Here is a 21,778-nt window from a genome sequence, read left to right as displayed (position 1 = left end):
TAACATTAAATGTTAAATCCAGTATTGTTTTGTTGTATAGTCTATATAGTATTTAATGCAATTATATCAAATGTAGCCTAACTGTAATTAAATTACTGGGGGCAGTTGTTGCTGCCCTGATTGCGGGTTTGAGTCGTAGTACCGGCAGGAAATGTAGGTGGGGGGACTGAATGAACATCGCTCTCTTCCACTCTCACCCACAACTGAGGTGCCCTTGAGCAAGGCATCTAACTCCAAATCGATCCCCAGACACCATAGCAAAAATGGGTGAAATGCATAGCAAAAATTCAGAGTATAGGACACCATACTTGGATACACGTCACATGTGAATATAAACCTAAATTCAATCTCTTCATCATATAAAACAATCGTATCTCTTCAGAAAATTTGGACTAAACCGCTTAATTCATATGGATTAGTTTTACAATCTCTTAATGAGCTTTTTGAAGTGTCAGTTGTGTAGCTGTCTGGAGGGACAGAAAGCTCTCAGATTTCATCAAAAAGATCTTCATTTGTGTTCCGAAGATGAACGGGAATTAAAATTTTTGGGTGAACTGTATCCCTTTAATGTTCTTGATGACAATGACATTACGGAATGTAAGAGGCTGAAAAGGTAGCTTAAATAGTAATGCTGTGATAGGCGTTGTGTTTCTATAGGGATCAGCTGAGTGTCTGACTAACGAAACCTGCCAGAACTGATACTATACACTTGATAGGCACTTCACGGGTTCACACTTACATACAATTAGAGGGGGTAAAGTTTAATGCGTATTTGGCGTGCTGTCCGGGGGAGGGCTCCGAGTTCAGCCCGAACCCAGAGTACTCCCCCCCGTATGTAAGTGGTTAGGACTAGAAGTGTGGAGAAGGGGTGGTGGAGGGATGCTGCTAAACTGTCAATGGATTGAGGTGAGACTGCTGAATGTATTTATACCTCTTACCATTGATTGCTGAGTGCTCTCCACTTGTGTTAATTATCTGAACGTGCTCCTACCGAACTTTGTTAATAAAACATAACAATTAACGTTGTTTATTTAGGCCATGTTTACAACTGGTATTAAGCAGGGTTTTCGTCAATCTAATGGTAAATGGTAAATGGACTGCATTTATATAGCGCTTTTTCACAGACCTATGGCCACCAAAGCACTTTACATATAGCCTCACATTCACCCATTCACTCACTCATTCATACACCGATGACGGTGTCAGCCAAGGTGTCTTGCTCATGGACAACCTTCCAACCAACCTTCTGGTTTGTAGACAACCTACATGAACCACTGAGCCACTGCCGCCCATCTAATCTAATCACTAGAGGGCAACACAAACGGGTACTTAAATGTTTTGAACTTGTCCAAGGTGTAGGTAGTTGAAAACCTTTGACTGAATTAGTGAATGATGTAGACAGTCATGTGGTGGAATGTGTTCGAAGAGCCACAAAAGACCGCCTACTGACCTAATGCGTAAACTTTATAAGAAGCGTGCTAGACAGATGGGACTTGTCGGCTGAGGACCTAACTTTGGTTTGAAAACGAAAAACGTACCAAGCACTCACAGCGTTCAGCGTGATCGCACAGATACTCAATTGGATTGAGATCTGGGGAATTTGGAGGAATTTTTGTTCCTCAAAGCATTCATGAACAATGTGTGCAGTGCGGCAGGGTGTATTATCCTGCTGAAAGAGGAACACCATTGTCATGAATGTCCATATGAATAGCCAGACCCATGGTTTCACAGCAGAGCATTGCCCAGAGCATCACACTCCGTCCATCGGTTTGTCGTCGTCCCACAGTGCAAACTAATGCAATCACTTCCCCAGGATCATGGCGCACACGTACACCGCTGTCCTCATGATGTAAAAGAAAACGGGACTCATTGGACCAGGCTGCCTTCTTCCAATCCTCCAAAGTTCTGTTCTGATGCTCGCTTGCCCATTTTAGGCATTTTTGCCGGTGAACAGTGGTCATCATAGGCTCTCTGATTGGCCCCATACGCAGAGTGCGATGCACTGTGTTGTAGAACATTCCTCGTGTAACCATCATTAGCATTTTGTGTGACTTCTTGGGGCACAGTAATCTTCTGTTGGACTAGACAGGATAGCCTTCATTGCCCTTCGTTGACGGGATAGCCTTCATTGAATCGATGAGCCTTAGGCGCCCAACATCCTGTCGCCAGTTTGTGGTTTGATCCACCAGGATACTGTTGGTATCCTGGTGGATCAACCCACAAGCCTTGCCGTTTCAGAGTCTCTGAGCCAGTCGCCATGCTTTAACAGTTTGACCCTTGTCAAAAGTCCCATTTCTCCTGCATCCAACACGTTGGTTAGAAGAATTGATGGTTTGCTTACTATCTAATCTACCCAGATCTTAAAATGTGGCCTTGTTAGGAGATGATCAACGATATTCACTTCACCTGTAACTGGTCATGGCCAATGTTTTGGCTCATCAGTGTATATTTTGCATTTTATTTATTGTTTTTCATTCCTCTACACAACCCTATTAGAACCTGAAACCTAGCAGTGGAGAGCCACTGGTCTAAGATGTTGATTCAGTCATGTTTCAAAGCAGATTAAATCTTACGAAAAGAATAAACACCTTCAATTAGTCAGAGAAGTTGCACCACAAAGTTTTTTTCCTTTTAAATAATTTAATACTTTTTAAAATTATTTGGCTTACTACATTTGACCTGTGTATCTCACTAAACATACAAAATAACAAGAAATAGTTAATCCATAATCCATTAAATAATGCATTGATAGTGTAACTGTGACCCTTCTATGTGAATGGAGAGCAGAACACTGGGGTACAGCTCAAAATACCCAACGACAGTGTAGCACATACAAAGGTCCATTGTGTACAGCACCTAAAACACCCTTTACACTATTAACATATTTTTCAGGTACACTTGAACACAATTTCAATCCATTTACATGGATCTTTTGTACAGCAGGTCAGAAATATTGGATATATTAGATACAAACATATTTAGAAACAAATCAAACTCCTGTGAGTCGGTTATCGAACTTGTGTGTTAAATGAACAGAGAATCGCTAAAATCAATGAATACACAGCAAAGTGCCAAGATTCTCCTAATCACATCAGGATAACAGAGAGCTAGGTCATCAGAGATCTGGATTTCTGTCTGTCAATTTAACAGGAGACGGATGGGTTTTATCGCGAAGATTGCTCAGGAAGATTGCTGTAGCCACTGAGCTCCGGTTTGCTCATACATTATTTCCTACAAACATCCTGGAACACAAAAGCTACCGTCAAAGTGAAATTGCACCACCAACAATTCAGTTTTAAACATTAAAATTCATTTCAATAAAAATAAAAAACAACGAGAATAAAACCCTACAGGCATAAAAAAATATTCCTTTTTGTTTTCGTGATATATTTCAAGTACACTAAGGTTAATTCACATCAAGTGTAGAACATCTCAAAGCAGAAGCACTAAATTCACTCACATCATAAGCTTGAGTTGAACTATGTGTTTGACACGGACACACTGTGCACTGCAGCTCATAAGGGAAATTCATTCTCATGTATTGTGTGCAGAAACTCCTCCTCTGAATGTAAACTGAGCTCCCAGCTCGTCTTGAACTATTTACCGCAGCATGTTACCACATACGCACGTCCGAGTGATTGTTCACATTCACAATAATAATATGAAATCTGTGCTGAGGCAGCACGGAATATTGCATGTTCAAACGCTTGAGACACAATTGTACTCTGTACAGTATGTACACAATATCTGTGCTCTGTGTCTCCAGATGGGAGTGTGGGTTAGGTGAGGGCTTTCTCTCTCCCCTCACCTGAGTGGGGTCAGGGTGGATCTGTGTGGTTTTGGATGGGGTTTGTAGAGTTTCTTTGGGATTTTGAGTTTTAAGAATTGCACTTCACTTATTTTGTATCACTTATAAGAGTTTAAGAAAGATAAACAACCCATCCAAAAGCCCTGAAACATGCAGTATGTTTAACTGGTACAATTATGTTTTTTTTTCTTCTGTTTTCATGTTAATTGATTCCTTTAAAAATATTCATCTAGTTTAAACTTTTTTTTTTGCACTTTCATTATGCATTAAAATGTTCTTCAGATACATGTTCATCTAAGACTATCATTCGTTACAGGAATATTCAGCAGTCAGCCATCTCCAGTCCTCTAGGGTACATCCTGTGGGAAAATCAGGAAGGTTGCCATTACCAAATTAAAAGTCCGAACAATAAAGCAGCAGTAAACATCACATTAAAAAGGCTTGAGCATTCTATTATTTATAAGTAAATAATCAACTTAAAATTTAATTCACATTTGAATGAAATTACTTGAATGTATATCTGTATTGTAATGCTATTTGCTATTTATTTATATAATGAAATTAGCCTCTGAGTTTTGAACTTCACTTGATGCATTTTATCAGGATTATTAAAGACATTAACCCAATTATTCCACAGGATCATCACAGAGCCACACTCTCAGAAAAAAAAGTGCACAAAAATTTACCTTTATGGGTACAGCAGCTTGTCACTGTAGCAGAACCTTTAATGGGTCATCTTTGTACCTTATTTAGCCCTAAAAGACTTATAGTAGTACCTTAAGGGTACATAATACTACTCTAAAGTACTAATATACATCCTTTAGGGGTATATCAAATACATACACATATTGTCCCTTAATATATATCCAAATTTGGAACTGGTACTGCCCCATTGACAAGCTGTTGTACCCCTAAAAATACATTTTTTTTAAATGTTTTCTGACAGTGCATGACTGGAAGGAAGCTGATAGCCATAACAGCGCTAATACAAAGAGAAACCCGTAGAACACCAAATCTGTGAGGTCTCACCTGGGGCTTGCAGCAAATTCAAACACCAAAAGCACTTCCATAGACACTAATGGTTTCATTTTCACACATTCTTGATGGTCAATGAATAATCCTAAACAACATTAGAATCCAACGAAGAACAGATCATTTGTTATAACTGATCCCTTTATGATCTTAAGTTACCATGACTCATTTTCTTTCATAATCTGAATTTTAAGATGGTTTTGTGTTCACAATGCATATCTTTGATGTATGTATTTTGTTTTAAATGAGCTGAACTGGACCAGAGCAGGTGTGCCTCAAAGAAGATGTAGATGAACCCGGCGAGGAGCCTCTCGGCCAGCACAGACTCCCATTCTCCTTCTCTCTTGCTCTCAATCTCCATTCATCTCCATAACCTTTTCTGTGAGGATTTCACGGAAGGTTGAAAGCTGCTTCATCTGCTCTGTCTGCATCGAATGTCTCCTCATCAGTTTCTTCTTCATCTTGAAGTCAGGCCCACGTTTTGGAGATGATGGTGCAACCGGCAGCAGGATCTTGCTCCCTGAGTGAACGGGAGAAGTGGGTTTTCCGTTGGCTCGGATATCAGGAATGGGTCGCTGGGGGTTGACGTTGAGAGGAGGAAGGAACCCAGGTCGTGTGTGGGAGATGTGGTCCAGGAGGAGAGTCCCTGATCCCCGCCGTTCCAACAGTCCTGTTGGACGCCGTCGCATTGTGATGGGAGACACAGAGTTGGGAATGCTCTCCAGAGACTCTCGAGAAGAGCTAGTGAGGAGCGACAAGGGAGAGGCATTGTACTTGCGGCGCTCTACTGAGACACGTCCAGAATCTGGAGATCCAGGGATGGAGGCAGGACACAGGTGAGTGTCCGACTCATAGTGTTCCATGCGGGTGAGTTTGGGGTGTGGCAAGCCACGGATTCCCGTCGATGCCTGAGCCACATTGTCCTGAGTCTCAGGGGCCGTGTTTCTACGATACAGTGACTGGTGCTGATGGACTTTATCCGCCCAGGACGAGCCACACAGTGCTGCACAGTCTTCCGAACAGGACCGGTCCATTAGCTTCGGAGAGGATGGGTCATGGGTCTCTATACTGTGCCTTCGGGACAGCAGAGGTCTGCCTGGACCGGAAACTGTCATCCCATTCATCTCTGAGACCAACTTGTCCTCCTCTGCTAAATCGCCCTCTATCCGCTCTGCTCTCTCAGCAAGTACGGAAGGAGCCACCAGACCCCAGGGCTCAGAGTTCAGTCTTTTCAGAAGCTTGCGGGGTGGTGGTCTCCTCTCCCCCTGTGGTCTGCTGGAGGGTAGTGGAAGTGCTGAAGTCACAGCGAAGCTGAAGATACCTTCCTCCTCCTTACTAGGGGCAGAGCCAGTGGTGTGGATCTCCACTTCGGATGGAGACATACAAGCAGGGGAGAGATTGTCCACTACACCCGGAGATGGTGGAGAGTTCAGGTATTGTTTGGTCTTTTTAGTGCCAGAGGGTGATGTATCGGTTGTAATAATGATTACCTCTTTGCCTTTGGCTTTGCAGGCATCCAGCAGGACCTGGAGAGTGTCCCTGTTACCCTTATTGATGGCGTGTACAAGTGCCGAGGACCCAGAGTAGTCTTTCAAGCTGGGATCAGCGGCGTTTTCCAGCAGCAGCGACACCACCTCTTTGCCTGCCTGTTCTGCACATGCATGCATCAGGGCGGTCCGACCCGATTTGTCGGGGATGTTTGGGTCTGCTCCCTTCTCCAGCAGGTATCGCACCATTCTCTGCCGTGTCTGCGGATCATCGTATCCTGCCAGACAGGCTGCTATGATGGGCGTCTCTCCTCGCTCGTTCCCTTCGTTGATATAGGCTCCACCCTCTAGGAGGAGGCGTGCGAGGCGGAGTTTGCCCTGGAACACAGCCTTCAGAAGGGCATTGCCCTCCGTGCGCAAGGCCCCTCCATCACCCATGATGTCGCGCTCTCCACCTCAAGAAATCCAGAACTGCCTCAGCACTGTCCACACATCCCGGCTCAGATTCTGGTCAACCTGGAACGAAAACAAATAAAAGTGCTTTGTCATGAGGCACATTTGACAAACTTTGCTTTTTACTTAATTGCATGAATTTCTTTCAATTTCAATTTATTGTAAGTGTACTTCCTTACGTTCAAATATACTTCTGCATCAAACTAAATTCAGTTGAAATTCAGGAAGTGAATTTAACTGGCATTCTCAATTCAGTTTAGAATGTCACACAACTCAAATAAATCAAACAAAATCTGAAATCTAAAAGCACATTATTTTGATCAGACTCAAAACCACATAATCCACAGCACTCAAAACTCCATAATTACTCTACATTGTCTTACTATAGTATTAACACTTTAAAATGATTGTTAATTGTTAGTTAACCATGAACCCATGAATGCATTAACAAAAGTTAATGTATATAAACTCATAAAAGTGTTGCCTTCTTAGTCAGTTGTGTTCTGAACACTGTGTCCTGTGCTTTGACACTCTGTACAGCCCTGTACTCTTTAACAGTCTTCTCTCCACCTTCTCTGTAATGAAGGCAGGAGAGGAGATGATAATGGCAGTCCAGTAAAGAAAAGAAAATTGAATTCCTGAGAGGTGAAAAGAGCATCAAGACATGTGACAAGCTCAGTCCGCTCTGCACACAGATACCAGAGATTTACTGACACAAAAATGATGTTGTTCAAAATAGTTTTATTTGATATCTGAAGTACTGCAATCGCAAGGTAAGGCAAATAAACCACATTTACAATATTTAACAGTTGTTTTTGACTGTATAGGATGTTTTTTGAGCTGAAAAAAATGTGTGGGGGAAGGGGGGTTAGTGTGAAAGATTATTATAATTATTAGACCCAGAAAAGAGGTGCATGTTCACCCTCAATCAGAAACCTTCCCATCATGCAATGAATGAGCTAACTATCTTGAAGATGATTAGAGCGAGCAACAGGGGTTGGCAGGAGGGCATCCAGTCTAATAACAGCATTATTAACATTCCACAGCCCTCGAAATCAGTTTAAAATTATATGAAATTCAGTGAGCCCAAAGTCACATGGCATATTGATATACGGTAGTCACATCCTCTTTTCAAACTGAAACAATGAGCTACATGAACGGGGAGGAGAGAAATATGAAATTGTTTTGACTAAGTTGGCAGTCGATCATGTATTGTCACAGATGGTTGTTAGGGTGGTTCAGCTATGGAAGATGGTGACATTAAGTGACTTACTTGAGGTCAGTGGGGGAAAGGACAAACTGACTGCGCCAGGTAAAATCTGAGATGTTCCTTTACAGTCTGATTTGTTGAACACACAGAGTGAGAGTCCTCATCCATATATAATTTGTTTGATTTATTCCTTGTGTTCTTTCTCTCACTGCTGTTCTGCATAAAGATCCTTAACTCTGGTGATATAAAGCAGCGATATGCAAAGATGTGACTAAAAAACAGCCAAGGACCCAACACACAGCAGATAACAGCCCAATACAAAGTACAGTATGCACACTACCCTTCAAAAGTTTGGAGTGAGTAAGATGGGGTGAGTTCAGCGTTAAGTTGAATTAAAGACATTTATGATGTTGCAAAAAACTGTTTTCAACATTGATGATAATAATAAGAAATGTTTCTTGAGCACCAAATCAGCATATTAGAATGATTTCTGAAGGATCATGTGACACTGAGGACTGGATTAATGATGCTGAAAATTCAGCTTTGTCATCACAGGAATAAATTAAATTTTTAAATATATTCAAATATAAAATGATCATTTTAAATTGTAATAATATTTCACAATATTACTGTTTTTACTGTAGTATTATTATTATTATTAAATAAATGCAGCCTTGTGAGCATAAGAAAACATCTAAAAATCTTACTGACCACAAATTTTGAATGGTAGTGTATGAACAGTATATAATACAAATGATTGCCTTATGTATATAACATATATATATATGTTCACTATACTTTAATATATCTTAACTGGCTGCTTCTGTATAATGTTATTTATTGAGTTCACTTGTATATTATGGTTTCCTAACAAAATATCTATCTGTGCTGCACCATATACCTTTAAACCTTTGTATATTTACATTATACAGCCGTCCCTAAAGTCGACTGGCCCACCAGAAGAGGCCCCGGTGCTCCTAACGCCCAGTCTATCTCTGGCAATATGAGAAGAACACTGGGAACGTTCAGAGTGTGTAGCTGTGCAGAATTCACATCCCTCCTCCATCACACCACTACACCCACAGACCCCGAGCTGCTGCTCCTCCTGCCTGCCTTCTTAAGGAATTCTCTGTGATTTCCGAGCCAGCTCAGCCAGGGAAAGCAAGAGGAATGCTGTTTTTGCATACTGATTATGCGAGGTGGAGAGGAACAGGGAAAATAACTCTGTTCTTTGAAAGTGTAATTGCAAAAAAATCCATCTTTAAGAGGCCAGGGTCTCATGAATTCGAGACAGTGAGGTTAATCTTCTGTCTCGCACAGGCAGCATGGATGACTCATCTCCATGATAGACTCACTGGAGAGATGTGGCACAAAGACTTGGGGCAAGCGTCGTCTCTCAGGAGATCAGCCAGCCAAAACCCACAGGTCTTCTTGTATGCATCCTGACCGGATGTATATTGTGACCAGCCTATTTTAAAGGGTAATAATAATTAAAAAATTGTCATCAATTAAATTGAGCTTCTTCAAGAACCAATGAGGTTTGTTCTCACGTGTCAAGCAAGTATGGTTGAGCTTCTATTTACCATATTTAAGTGCTCTATCTATATTAGCTGATCAATGTTTATATGCGAATGAAAGCCTAAATTAAATCTGTTCATTATATAGCGCTTCTCTTCAGAAGACTGGGATTAAACCACTTGATTCATATGGATTTATTTTACAATCTTTTTGATTAACATTTTGATGGGTTTTGGGTGTACAGTACAGACTTTCAATGGAGGGACAGAAATCTCTCAGATTTCATTAAAATGTGGAACATATTTTGAAAAAGGTCTCAATGTTTTTTTTCATATATTAAAAGTCAGAGGGGTCCAATATTGTTTAAACCCCAATATTCTTCAGATCATACAGGTTTGTAACGACATGAGGGGTGAGTAAATTATGACAGAATTTTCATTTTTGAGTGAACTATCAATTTAAGGACATCAGCCAAGGCTTTTGTTCTGGTTAATGTCAAGACCTACATTTTGAAGTTCTATTGCTATTGTCTGTGATCACAATTCACAGGTCTTCTTCGCTTAATCGTAAGTCTGTGTAAAAACACTCCTCATGTTTCCCTTGTCTTTGGTCAAGTATTTAGTTTATTTCATGAGTTCAGTTTCGATGCTACAGACTGCTTGCTCGGTTTAGAAGCAGTCAGAGCTAATATGTGGGGATATATGCAAAAAAGATGCTTAAAGTTATGTAAGTGCACGCAGCTAGTGCAAATCTGCACCAACATCTGTGTTTTCTAAATAAATTGTTTTCTGATTTGCATAATTTAGATATACTCTAGAACCATGAGGGTTATTTATACACAGACTGATTAAACAAGAAACACCTGGTACATTTCAGTTATGTATTTGCCAGATTAATTTTTTGCAAAGTGATTTACGTTGCATTTAATGTATACATTTTTATCTGTTTTATCAGTTTAGTCTTTGGCTCCTCCAAACATAAAAGGAAAAGAACTAAACTTCAAGGCTTGCATTAAAAATACATTACAGATGTCTGATTCTTCACTCACTTTTGTAACTCCAAAATGGACGTTATGTCACACATGATGACATACACATGATGCTGTACTCGTTTTCAATTCATAGAAACAACCGTCATCATCTTTCAATTATTCGCTCTGTCAACATTTCTGTCTTTGTTCAGTCAGACAGCATTTCCGTCTCAAATCTCTTTGTAGCACTTTTGTAGCTACAAAGAAAAAAAAACATAAAATCATTATTTTTCCAAACCACATAAATATGACTAAAGGCAGAAGATTGTATTTATGAAAGTGGACGTTATCTGATCAGATTTTAAGTCGTTTTTTTCTAATAGCTGTCTACAGCTTTGTCACTTTGAATTTACTTTTCTCTTGCATTTGTTGTGCATTAAAAGATATCAGGATTCTCAGTCAATATTTGGCGTATGTGTAGATATCAGATATTGACTTCACTGTCACTGGCAAAATGACAGTTCAGACAGTCCCAAAGATTAAATTCGATAGATAAATCGGATTTATGTGCCACCTAAACAAAGCCTTTGCTTTTCCCAGCATTCCCTATGGATCTTCGAGTGTGTGTAGTGGAGAGCTCTGACCAAAATAAACTTGCCAATTTTGCAGCATGTTGAGAAGCATGTGGAGTCTGCGTTTTAGTGCTGCGCCATAGGAGCGAGGCGACATACCACGCTGTCTTGTCGGGACAAATCGTATCCAGTTCTCTCTGGTCTCCCGACAGATGATGGAAATTAATATCATGTCTTTATTCTCACTCCTCTGAGAGACCCCACCCCTGGCTTTCTTTTTTACGTAACAGCAGTGTGTGTGTGACTCTAGGCTTCATCTGAGGGTGCGCTAGTGGGCCCGTGAGCAGAAAGGGCTGCGCAGTCAAACCTTTTCGCCCCACCAAGAGCTCCGTGGTGCCTTTGAGCTGCTGTTTGCCTCATTAGATCACACAGATCGAGGCAGGTGCAATCCCTTTTACAGCAGCTGAGAGAACAGCATCCATCAGCGGTGCACCGTTGACCCTGTGACCCAGTCGCATCAGAACTGCTGAGGAAATTCATCACTCATATTGGCAGCTTCAAAGAGAACCAGTCCTAAGAGGGGCAATGAGATTATCTCCATCACACTAAATGTCCTAAGCATTCCTGACACGTCCTCTGAACTGTCTTTACTGCCGTTTGTGTTTCTTTACGATTGTTTATTGTGGCATGTTTAGATCTTGGTGTCATTTTCATGGCCGTACATGTTTGTTTTTCTCCTACACTTGGTCTTTAATGAAATGAATGCCAACAAAACCACTTGACTCAACTAGACTGAGTGTTCAGTGATTTACAGAGCTGAGAATGAATTCTCCTCCAATTCAAGAGTAATCTGTGCGTCTCCTTTCACATAACTGCACACAACCAACACATTCTTCTCTGCCCTCGAACTGCAGACGTTTTATGCAGACAGGAAAGTGGCTTCATGTGATCAATGTAGAAATCTGATGATTAATATACTATACAGCATATATGGATATGTCTTACGTTTAAGATCATTACATTTGCTTTTTTTGTTTTTAAGACAAATGAGCTTATTTTACCCCCACCGATTCTCATCGCATCTGATCATGTCCCTCTTACTATTCCAATTACTTTTACGTGATATTTCTCATTACTTTTAAGTAGTATTTGTACTGTCTTAGAGTTTTTTTAAAGCTTAAATTATTTTAATAAAAAAAAAAAGTAAATAACCAACTAGCATGATGATTAAATGCATTACAATAAATTAATTTTTTCACATGACAGTAATTGAAATTAGACTGTATTTTGTAGACAGTCGGAGCAGTTTCAGAATTTGATGCGTTTCAGATTCGACTTGCACGCCAGCTATTTTTAGTCTCAAAGCATCAAATCAGCTCTCTGATGCAAGCTCTTTTTTTTTGGAAAGAATTTAATTTTAAAATATATACATTTTTTAAAAACGATAACATGATCCAAAAAAATATATATATTTTTTTTTTTTCAAATAAGTAATGAGAACTGGGGTGTAAAATACTTAATTGTCATAATAATCCAAACTCTTAATTGTCCTAAAAATAGGCTTCATATGCAAAGTGCAATTCCTTTTGTTTTCTTGATTTTGGAGTGACATATCACTGGGGCATCTTTTTGATATGAGATTTGCCTATATGCTTTATATACTAAATTCATACTTTTGTGCAATAGAGTGTTTCAATGAACTCCACGATCACCGTATACTTGCCACTATATGTGGTATTGTTCAAAAAACCGTAGCAATATCATACTTGTTCATTGCAGTACAATGGCATTATTTCCTTCTTATATAGCCAACAATGCAAGCAGCAACATTTCTCATGACTTAATTATGTAATTGTAAATATTACTAAAATCATACGAGAGTAACCGCTGATTGTGTGTCGCTGTCCGCGGTGCTGAACGTTATTCGCAAAAACGGAGCAGTTTCAGAATTTGATGCGTTACAGACTGAATTTACACGCCACCTGCAAATATCTTCAGCTCAGTACTATTTTTAGTCTCGAAGCCTCAAATTTGGTGTCTATTCACGTCAGCTCTGTGCCTGACGCAAAGCCTCAGTGTCCACAAATGAACTTCCGAACAGCAGACAGACACTTCAAGTCTCTGTAAGAGCAAACATTTTAAGTTTTCGTGTATTAAAGTGAGAGAATGAACATTACAGCAGCATAAATATCCGTCTTAAACCTTCTCTTAGACACCCAGTAAATCTTTTTAAAAGGATCTTAAGGAAATGCCAGCACACAGTCGGTGTGTAGACGAGAATCCGAATTGCGGTGCATGAATTTGTCAGCTATGAACGTTTATAAAGCCTTATGAACAGCAGCAGCCACATGCACATCATTCCTCCAATAAAACATTTGCTCTTACCTTCATCAACTCACCCCTAAAATGAGCAACCATTTCTAAACAGTGCACATGCAATCCGGCGGAAAACGATTTCGTAGTCGTTTGCATGCTTCTCAACATGGAAAAATGCTCTATAAAAGTGGTTTGAAATGTAGCCAAAATATCAAGAAAGACGGTGCAAGGAAATATTAAGATATCGCTGCAATGTGAAGGACTGAAGTCTGCTTAATTATGACCATGCTCAGCTGAGAATAATACAAAATTATAATACATTTGAACATTGAAGCGTTTGCAGAAGAGAGAGTCTCACCGTGTATCTGCTGTCTTCACTCCATCAGAGCGGCTGGTTTTCGCCCGAGATCCAGCTGCTGCCCCGTGTCTTACATCCCCCACATCATCTCTCCTCCTGCGACCGAGAGTTTGGGAGACTCTGCGGGGGCGTGGAGTGGGCAGTGAGCTGATGCGAGTCTCCCACGATCACGCACAGACTCACTGGCTGTCTGACTGCTCGCATGCACAGCACCATCTCTGCTTTCCACTAGGGGGAAACTTTATTTCAATTATTATCATCCTTTTCATTTTATCATTGAATTTTTTCCTCTTTTGCATGTGTGTGTCATGGTGTGCTGTGTTTTACAGGTTGAGTACAATTTGATACCAGAATAATAATAGTAATAGACTTGTCTTGTCTAAGTAATAGACCAAATTTGGCTTGATGCATGAGAACGTTTAAGCATTGTGTGTGTGCTTTACACAGCCAAGTTAAGGCTGCTCTGAGCAGGCTCTGTGCCTGCTCTAAATTCTGTGTAAAGACGCAATGGCGCATTAAACCCATGCAAAATATAAAATATGCCAGCCCTGACCCACTTAATGCCCCAGTAATGAATGTAGATGATGCAGCATTGGTGCAGCCTTAAACACTCTTATTGTCATGACAGAGCTTTGTTTTCTTTCTAATTTTGCATTTTCTATATCCATCATTTTATATTTAAAACAAAGTACGACTTGCACACAAAAATATCATTCGATTACTCTTTGTAAATGCATGCCCTGTGCAGCATCTGTGCTGGTTTTGCAGTGTAAAGATGGCATATTTCAGATCAGTCAAACTCTATAGCTAAAATCCACTTAACACATTTGCAGAGGTGCATATTCTCCCTCAATATAAATCTGGATTATTCCTTGCCTTTACACCTTTTTTAAATTCATATATATATATATATATATATATATATATATATATATTGGGGCCTTGATATATATATATATATATATATATATATATATATATATATATATATATATATATATATATATATATATATATATATATATATATATATATATATATATCAAGGCCCTCTCTGCAAGAAAGAAGGGGGTGTGAAACAATTCTCAGACTGCATAAATACTAATTCAGTGACTATGGCTATTATTGAACACAGTTTCTATGGCAACTGATTCAGTGGATTCCGACAGAAGCGTTCCCACGGTGACATGCACATGCTGCAGGAGAGAGAGAGAGAGAGAGAGAGAGAGAGAGAGAGAGAGAGAGAGAGAGAGAGAGAGAGAGAGAGAGAGAGAGAGAGAGAGAGAGAGAGAGAGAGAGAGAGAGAGAGAGAGAGAGAGTTATAGTAGTGAATGTGCTCTTTACTCTCCATGTTCAGACTTACATTATGGCTTGAATTTTGTGTCCCAATATTTCAATTAATGTTTATAGTTTTTGTTTAGTTAAAATTAGGTTGTCTTATTGAAATGAGCCCATCCTTAATTTCTGTCTCTCATACTAATACACACATATTTTCTGATTTTGACGGGGGAGGCTGTGAGTCAGCAATATCATGGTTAGTTTTCCTTTCATAATTTATTTATTTATTTTTTACAAATGCAGATTTAGCTGAATTTTAACAGTTGTCAGGTTTTCTAGAAAAGTGCTGTAAGCAGCTTCATCAGAACAGAAGCAAATGGAACTGCACTGATTTTGAAAATCTCTTTTAAACACATTTTGTACTAAACACATTTTGTACACAAAATTGGGCAAAATTGTTGGTAGTGATAAAAAATGACAGTGGGACATTTCTAGTTTTGGAAAAATGTATAATACAAAATAATAATAAAAACTTTCATCCAGTTTCATAATAATTAATTCAATAATTCAGTAATGAATCCTATATTTATGGTGTTTTTTCACATATTATGATGGGGAAATGGGCCTGGGAAAAGGGTAAAACAATCAAATAAATAATAAATAAAATGTACTTATATATATATATATATATATATATATATATATATATATATATATATATATATATATATATATGGTAAACTGGTTCCATGACAGCTTTAACATTACCTTCATATAAAAAAGAAGAAAAGTTTAAAATATAGTTACTGATTTGTTATAGTTTTAATACAAATCAGCTTTTGACTGCATGTAGTTGGAAAAACACAATTTTCCATTTGATCCTCCATCAGAGCTGTTCAAATAATCGTTTTTTAAATTGAGTTGTTTGCTTTTCAAGACTCACTCAGACCAGATTCGTTTGGCAGACGCGGAACCATAAGTGAACGAGCACACGTTTCTGGCAGGAACTTTATCAGCGGCGGGCAAAAACAAATATGCAGATGTTTGGCGGGTGATTTTACTGCTCTACATCAATAAAATCCATGAATTTACATGACAAACAACTGCGTTTAATATTTACGGATCATACAATAAATGCTTGGCACGATGAATTTAAGTTATAAATAAAGAGGGATTTCGTCGCATTTTTTGTCTGTGAGTGAACGAAGCGTGTTTAAATATTATATTTCTGTCTAAACTAATAAAAATATATTTATACATACATATATTGTGTATATATTATGTAAAATATTTACATTGGTTTGGTCTAAATGTCTATTTTGTAGCCGAATAGAAGTGTGCTCAGACAAATAAGTATTACATTTATAATCATATCAATCATAACGTTATAAAATAAATCAAGCTGATGTATAAATGTGATATGTGGTGATTGTGTCTCAGATAATGGCAGGAAGGGGCAGAGGGCAGCTCACTTTCTCTGTGGAGATTGTTGGAATCGGTAAAGGAGAAAATCTCCCTCCGTCCACCGTCCAGCCGACCCCTGTATTCCCTGTGAGTGTTTCAAGATAAGATTAAACCATCGGACTGATATTAATTATATTACATTACACTTATGTATTTGGCAGACGATTTTATCCAAAGCGACTTACATTGTATTCAAGATACACATCAATTCTTGCACTCCGAGACTCTGAGAGTCGAACCCAGGCGTTCCTGGCGTCGTTGAGCTCCAGAAATCACACAACTAAGTAATAACATCTTCTCCAGTTTAACTGTCACATGTAGAGCAGCCCAAAAAAACTGTAAAACAAAGCAAAAATGTATGAATGTCATCACAACAAAATATTAAAGTGCTAGGCTATTTATTTTAAAGTCCCCAAGTTTTTTGGCTTTTAGTATGGATATGTTAGGCTTAAGGTTATCTAATGACAAAATTCACATTTAGAAGATATAAGCATTCAAAACTTAGTCTCTCACTTCCGCCAATATAGATCAATGATTTTGATGACATTTCTCTACACTTCAGCTTCTCATCAGATTTTCTGTCCAATCAAATTCTCTGTAGAACCGAAAGAGTCCCGCCCCCTACATTATCAATAGACACTGAAGCTGGCTGAAATCAGTCACTTGTTCACACATTTACTATTTCTACATGGTGAATGGCACATAGTGCACTATATAGGGCCTAGTCTGCTCCGGTCCAGAGACACGATAGCTGAGCCGATCATCTTTGAATTCTACACAGAATGCTATATTTTATTTAGATCAGATATATTTAGATTAGGAGGTAAATGCAGATTTTCCATGTTCAACGGCTCTGGCTGAGCTGTGATAACGAGATTGACTATTTTTAAAAGGTGGAGGAGATGTTTGATATATCCCGCCCTGTCTTCCTGTTTCAGTGGAAATTACGTCAACATTGAATAATGCTGAGCTTTTCAAGGCACTTCAGTGATAGCACAACCAAAACGTTTTACAAACATAAGTGCAAGTTTTAAATTACTATAAAAAATACAGTTCATAATAATACAAAAAGTGGTTGTTAGGAATTGTTGAAACATGTGATGAGTTGAAAAGTCACTGCAAAAAAAAAGGTTAAGAATAGTGAAGTTAGTTTTGAGAGAAACTCTAGCATAATGAATCAGATATCCCTTATTACAAGCGCATTTATGTATAGGAATGTTTAATTCAGTCAACAGCTGACTGTCAAAGCTGGTGTTTGTTTGACCCCTTATACAAGACAGATGTGCATCAGCTGTCCTTCCTCAATTCTGTGTGATGTTTCAGCCTCTGGATCAGAAGCCGGTGCCCCTGCAGGCGGGTGAGGAGGCCGAGTACATGCTGGCACTCAAACAGGAGTTCAGAGGAGCCATGAAGACACTTCCATTTTACATCCGTCCAGCTGCACCCAAGAAAGGTCAGTTCAGGGTAGAGGATGAACTCTTTACTGACATCTATAAAGTTACCATGATTTTTTTTTTTTTTTTACAGAATGTTGTGGTGCTTATTATAAATTATTTATTTGTGCACATGATTATTTATTTTTTAATTCATAGGGACTCCCCCTCGAAACAACGTCTGTTCTCTTCATGATGAATGTCTAGGGCGGGGCTAAATAAATATCATCCACAACTGACTGCAAACTGGCTTTCAGATCTGGAGCTTGACCAAGTCCAGCCCCACCTCTTCTGACCTAATGGGCGGAGCTCTATAACCATAATAGGGTTAGGGTGTGGTTTGACCTTATAGCTCCACCCATTATGTTCAGCGAGGAGGGGCTGGACGTCAACTCCACCCATTGGCTCTGCAGTGTGCAGCCTCTCTGCCTCCATTTAGTTAGCAACGCACAACATCCGATGATACAATCAATTCCTGAAGGACAAAATCAAATCCCGCTCTACATTTTACTCATTCCAGAAGCTTGAATATGTCACAATAGGAAGAAAAGTCTATCACAACTTCCATTTCATGCCGACTTTAAGATATCCTCCATTTCTTTGCCATACAGATTGAATGAAGACGTTTTTAAAACAGTTTTAGACTGAGACTGCATAATTTACTAAATCAATTTTTACTTTTTTTTCACAGATCAAAGACTTAAAAACAATCAAAGATTTAAAAATTTACAGGGATTTTTTTTTTTTTCCAGATGATTTCTTCCCCTTTTTTATGAATAGGTCTATAGTGATTAGCAATTTGAAGTTATTTTTTCCTCTTGACAGATGTGGAGCGTTATTCTGACAAATACCAAAAAAACGAAACCACTGACAACAGTTTGGAATGGAAGCCAGGTGAGTGATTTATGCCAGTGATTCACTTCAGTGCTATTTTAATATTATTTATATATTTTCAAATAATATTTTGAATTAGTATTTATATTTTCATTTAAGGTTTTTTTTATGTGCTTTTGTGATTTTAAAATTATATTTTTTTATATTTCTAAACAGTTTTAATTTATTTTTATTTCAGTTTTAGTTTTAATTAATTTAGTAATTTTAGCACTTTTTAGACCATGCATATAATAAAAAATAATAATTTAGTTTGTACAAATGATTTAACAACTTTGTTGCCATGACAACAAAAAGCCTAAAACAGTAAAAAAAGAAAAGAAAGAACTTTACAGCTTAAATAGTACACGAGTACAAACAGAAAATGAATTTAAGTGCTTTTATGAAATTATATGCCTCACATTTCAGCTTTTAAATCCTCTAAAGATTGGCCCCAAGTGCCTCACCGTTTGCCTTTTTTAAAGAGCACGCGGAATGAATCGAAAATATTTAGTGTGGTAACAGGCATTATGCTGAGGTTTACTTGCATTAAACCAATGTTCAAAATAAGTTTTTCATCTAATACTTGTAATTTCTTTTATTTCAGTAGTTTATAATAGTTTTAGTTAACAATAACAGCAGTGATTCACTTTCACGCTTGTGTGATCCTCTACATCCGTTTGTGTTTTCAGACTGGAGGCGTTTTCCGAAGGAGCTGCGCGTGAGGGAGAAGAGACCGCAGAGAGACAGTGAGTTTGTTTGATGCTCTTAACTGGCTCTTATGCTCTAATACTGGACACTGTGTTCCGCTGCAGAAAGCATGGGTGTGTAAATGTGCTCCTGTTTAAAGCCGAGATAAGGGAGCAGGTGAGGCTGATGTGCTCATGAATGAGTGTGTAAAGACAAACCGCTCCGGCAGGTCTGCGCTCCGCTCTCTGACTCATCGGCGTCTCTGGGGAAATCAGAGAGACGGCTCTCAGCCGCGCTGCACACACATCTCCAAAATGAAAGGACGGAGAGAAAGAGAACGATGAGAGAGGGATGAAGGTTTGGGCTGTCACTAAAACAGGAGAAACAAGTTTATTTTTAGGCTTTTGTCAGAGGAGCTGTGATCAAAGAGTAGATGTTATTATGGGAGGATGTTGCTGATGTCATTTCCACTGTCACAAACATGCTTTGCTTATGTGGTTGCAGAAAGCCAAGCTGTTCCCAAACAACCCAAACAGCCACGAGTGGACAAAGAGGAGATCATACGCAAACTGGAGGTGTACAAATACTTGCCATTAATGCGTAATGCATTCAAAAATAAGGAGTTTTAATCTACTTTGTTACACATTCCCATAAAAATTGTGGCATATGAACAAACTGTGTTTCTGTACAGACTCTGGAGCAGAAAGAGGAAGAAGGGAGTTCTGATGAAGGGGAGGGAGAGAAAAAGAAGCCAGAAGAGGAAGAAGCCGAGGGAGAGGAGGAGTGTGATGAAGAGGAATTCGAGGGCGTAAGTGATTCCTTTCTCTTGTGATATTAAGCCAACATGTTTGATCAACAGAGAATGGAAAAAGAAAAGAAAGTGCTCAGTTGAGATGAAAAAATGGGCCTGCAATTTATGATTTAAAATGTCGAACTTGAATGCATTGTAAATCGCATTGGATAAAAGCATCTGCCAAATGCATAATTGTAATGTAAATTTAACGTTATAAGTTCAGTTGATTCTAACGTAAAGGAATATTTTGAGTTCAATACAAGATAACAGCAGTGTTATTTTTCAGTTTTTATTTAAAATGATAGTTTTAGTAATTGTGTTTTGTGCTTTTGTCATTTTTATTACTAGTTAACATTAATATATTTTTATTTTAATTTGAGCCATTTTAGGACCTCAACTTAAACGTATTTTTAGTAAGTTGCCAAAGCCATTTTTCTGATCCATTTTTATATTTTATTTCATTTCAGCTTTATTTCAATTAACGAGTTTTAGTTTTAGTTAACGATAGCAGTACTTGTGGCATAACGTTGATTTCCACAAAAACTTATTTAGACTTTTACCAAAAAAGGGGAAAATCTGGGTTACAGTGATGTTCTTAGAATGACTCCATAAACATTCAAATACTCACTGTTTTTATAGTATAGCCTCCAGAAGTAAACAATACGCATTTATATAAATCCCTTACTAATCTTTTCTGTTTTAAATGCAGTTTTACATCTTTTTTGCCATTAAAACATAAAGCCTAAAACCCTAATGCTTAGCGAGTCCAACTGGTAACCCAAAGGTTGCTGGTTGGATTCCAGTACCGGCAGGAAATGACTGGAAATGAAACCAATGTTCAATATAAGTTTTAACCGGTTAATCATGTGTGTGTAACAGGAAACAGATTACGTCATGTCCTACTTTGACAATGAGGAGGAGTTTGGAGGGGAAAGTGATGATAATATGGACGAAGCTATTTACTGAAGCAGGTGACGGTGGCTCCATAGCACCCTCCTCTGGACCTGTTCTGGGGTGGATCATTATGTTTGGCAGCTAATGTTGAAATCTGTATGCAGTGGGCTTCCTCTCCTCCAATCGGTTGGCAGGGCGTTTGATTGCTGACGAAGAGCTTCTGAATCTGAGGGCCACGGTTGGAGGACACAGAGAAAGGCACTGAAACGAAAACTTCTCTCTTAATGCAGCTATACGTTCTTAGAGCTTTGTAAATGAATATTCTTGTGTCATTTTTTAGAATCTTACCTATAAACATGTATGTTTTAGTCTAAGTTTTAGACATTTGTATTTGTCTGAATAGCTTTTATACATCTTAGATTTTGGATAAACACCAGTAAATGTAGATTGTTTATTTTGTATGATAATTAAGTAATGTTTTATAAAGTCTTAAGTCAAGTGGTTGTAAATATTCATGTTATTGCCATTTTATGTGATAAAGTCACACTGTTTTTTAAGATTTTGTCTCAATGAATATAGATTGGATGGATGGATGGAGTGTGATTCCATGGTTTATATCCAACTTTGCTGGA

The 21,778-nt window shown here is 38.5% G+C and overlaps 2 protein-coding genes and 1 long non-coding RNA gene across 4 annotated transcripts; 2 read left to right on the top strand and 1 right to left on the bottom strand.

The window, feature by feature from the left end:
* Positions 1–162: 162 nt before the first annotated feature.
* Positions 163–16,670, bottom strand: ankrd34a (ankyrin repeat domain 34A). The gene is made up of 4 exons (XM_079895767.1): positions 16,652–16,670; positions 16,475–16,551; positions 13,725–13,952; positions 163–6,843 (listed from the first exon to the last, which is right to left on the bottom strand). Exon 4 carries the CDS (start codon positions 6,763–6,765, stop codon positions 5,191–5,193), a length of 1,575 nt encoding a protein of 524 aa, XP_079751893.1. The 5' UTR covers positions 6,766–6,843; positions 13,725–13,952; positions 16,475–16,551; positions 16,652–16,670; the 3' UTR covers positions 163–5,190.
* LOC307171887 lies at positions 8,278–8,952 on the top strand. Its single transcript, XR_013823612.1, has 2 exons — positions 8,278–8,360; positions 8,923–8,952. It is a non-coding gene; the product is annotated as an uncharacterized lncRNA (long non-coding RNA).
* polr3glb (RNA polymerase III subunit GL b) lies at positions 15,992–21,696 on the top strand. 2 transcript variants are annotated; one of them, XM_079895769.1, is made up of 9 exons: positions 15,994–16,196; positions 16,443–16,553; positions 17,790–17,919; positions 18,725–18,793; positions 19,462–19,518; positions 19,964–20,034; positions 20,151–20,267; positions 21,132–21,223; positions 21,311–21,696. In XM_079895769.1, the coding sequence occupies exons 2-8, from the start codon at positions 16,446–16,448 to the stop codon at positions 21,216–21,218; spliced, it is 639 nt and encodes a 212-aa protein (XP_079751895.1). In that variant the 5' UTR covers positions 15,994–16,196; positions 16,443–16,445; the 3' UTR covers positions 21,219–21,223; positions 21,311–21,696. The 2 variants fall into 2 exon arrangements, with proteins under 2 accessions (XP_079751894.1, XP_079751895.1); XM_079895768.1 differs by having other exon boundaries at positions 15,992–16,196; positions 21,132–21,696.
* Positions 21,697–21,778: the final 82 nt, after the last annotated feature.

The sequence above is a fragment of the Squalius cephalus genome (genome assembly GCF_949319135.1).
Source record: "Squalius cephalus genome assembly, chromosome: 15".
NCBI lineage: Eukaryota > Metazoa > Chordata > Actinopteri > Cypriniformes > Leuciscidae > Squalius > Squalius cephalus.
The sequence above is the reverse complement of the archived record's forward strand: the minus strand, read 5'-3'. Positions and strand labels throughout refer to the sequence as shown.

Excerpts from the sequence above, each read along its gene's own strand:
- ankrd34a (XM_079895767.1), bottom strand. The coding sequence starts at position 6,765 with ATGGGTGATGGAGGGGCCTTGCGCACGGAGGGCAATGCCCTTCTGAAG.
- polr3glb (XM_079895768.1), top strand. The coding sequence starts at position 16,446 with ATGGCAGGAAGGGGCAGAGGGCAGCTCACTTTCTCTGTGGAGATTGTT. Across the intron at positions 18,794-19,461 it reads CAGTTTGGAATGGAAGCCAG|ACTGGAGGCGTTTTCCGAAG; the intron begins GTGAGTGATTTA and ends TTGTGTTTTCAG. Across the intron at positions 20,035-20,150 it reads AGATCATACGCAAACTGGAG|ACTCTGGAGCAGAAAGAGGA; the intron begins GTGTACAAATAC and ends GTTTCTGTACAG.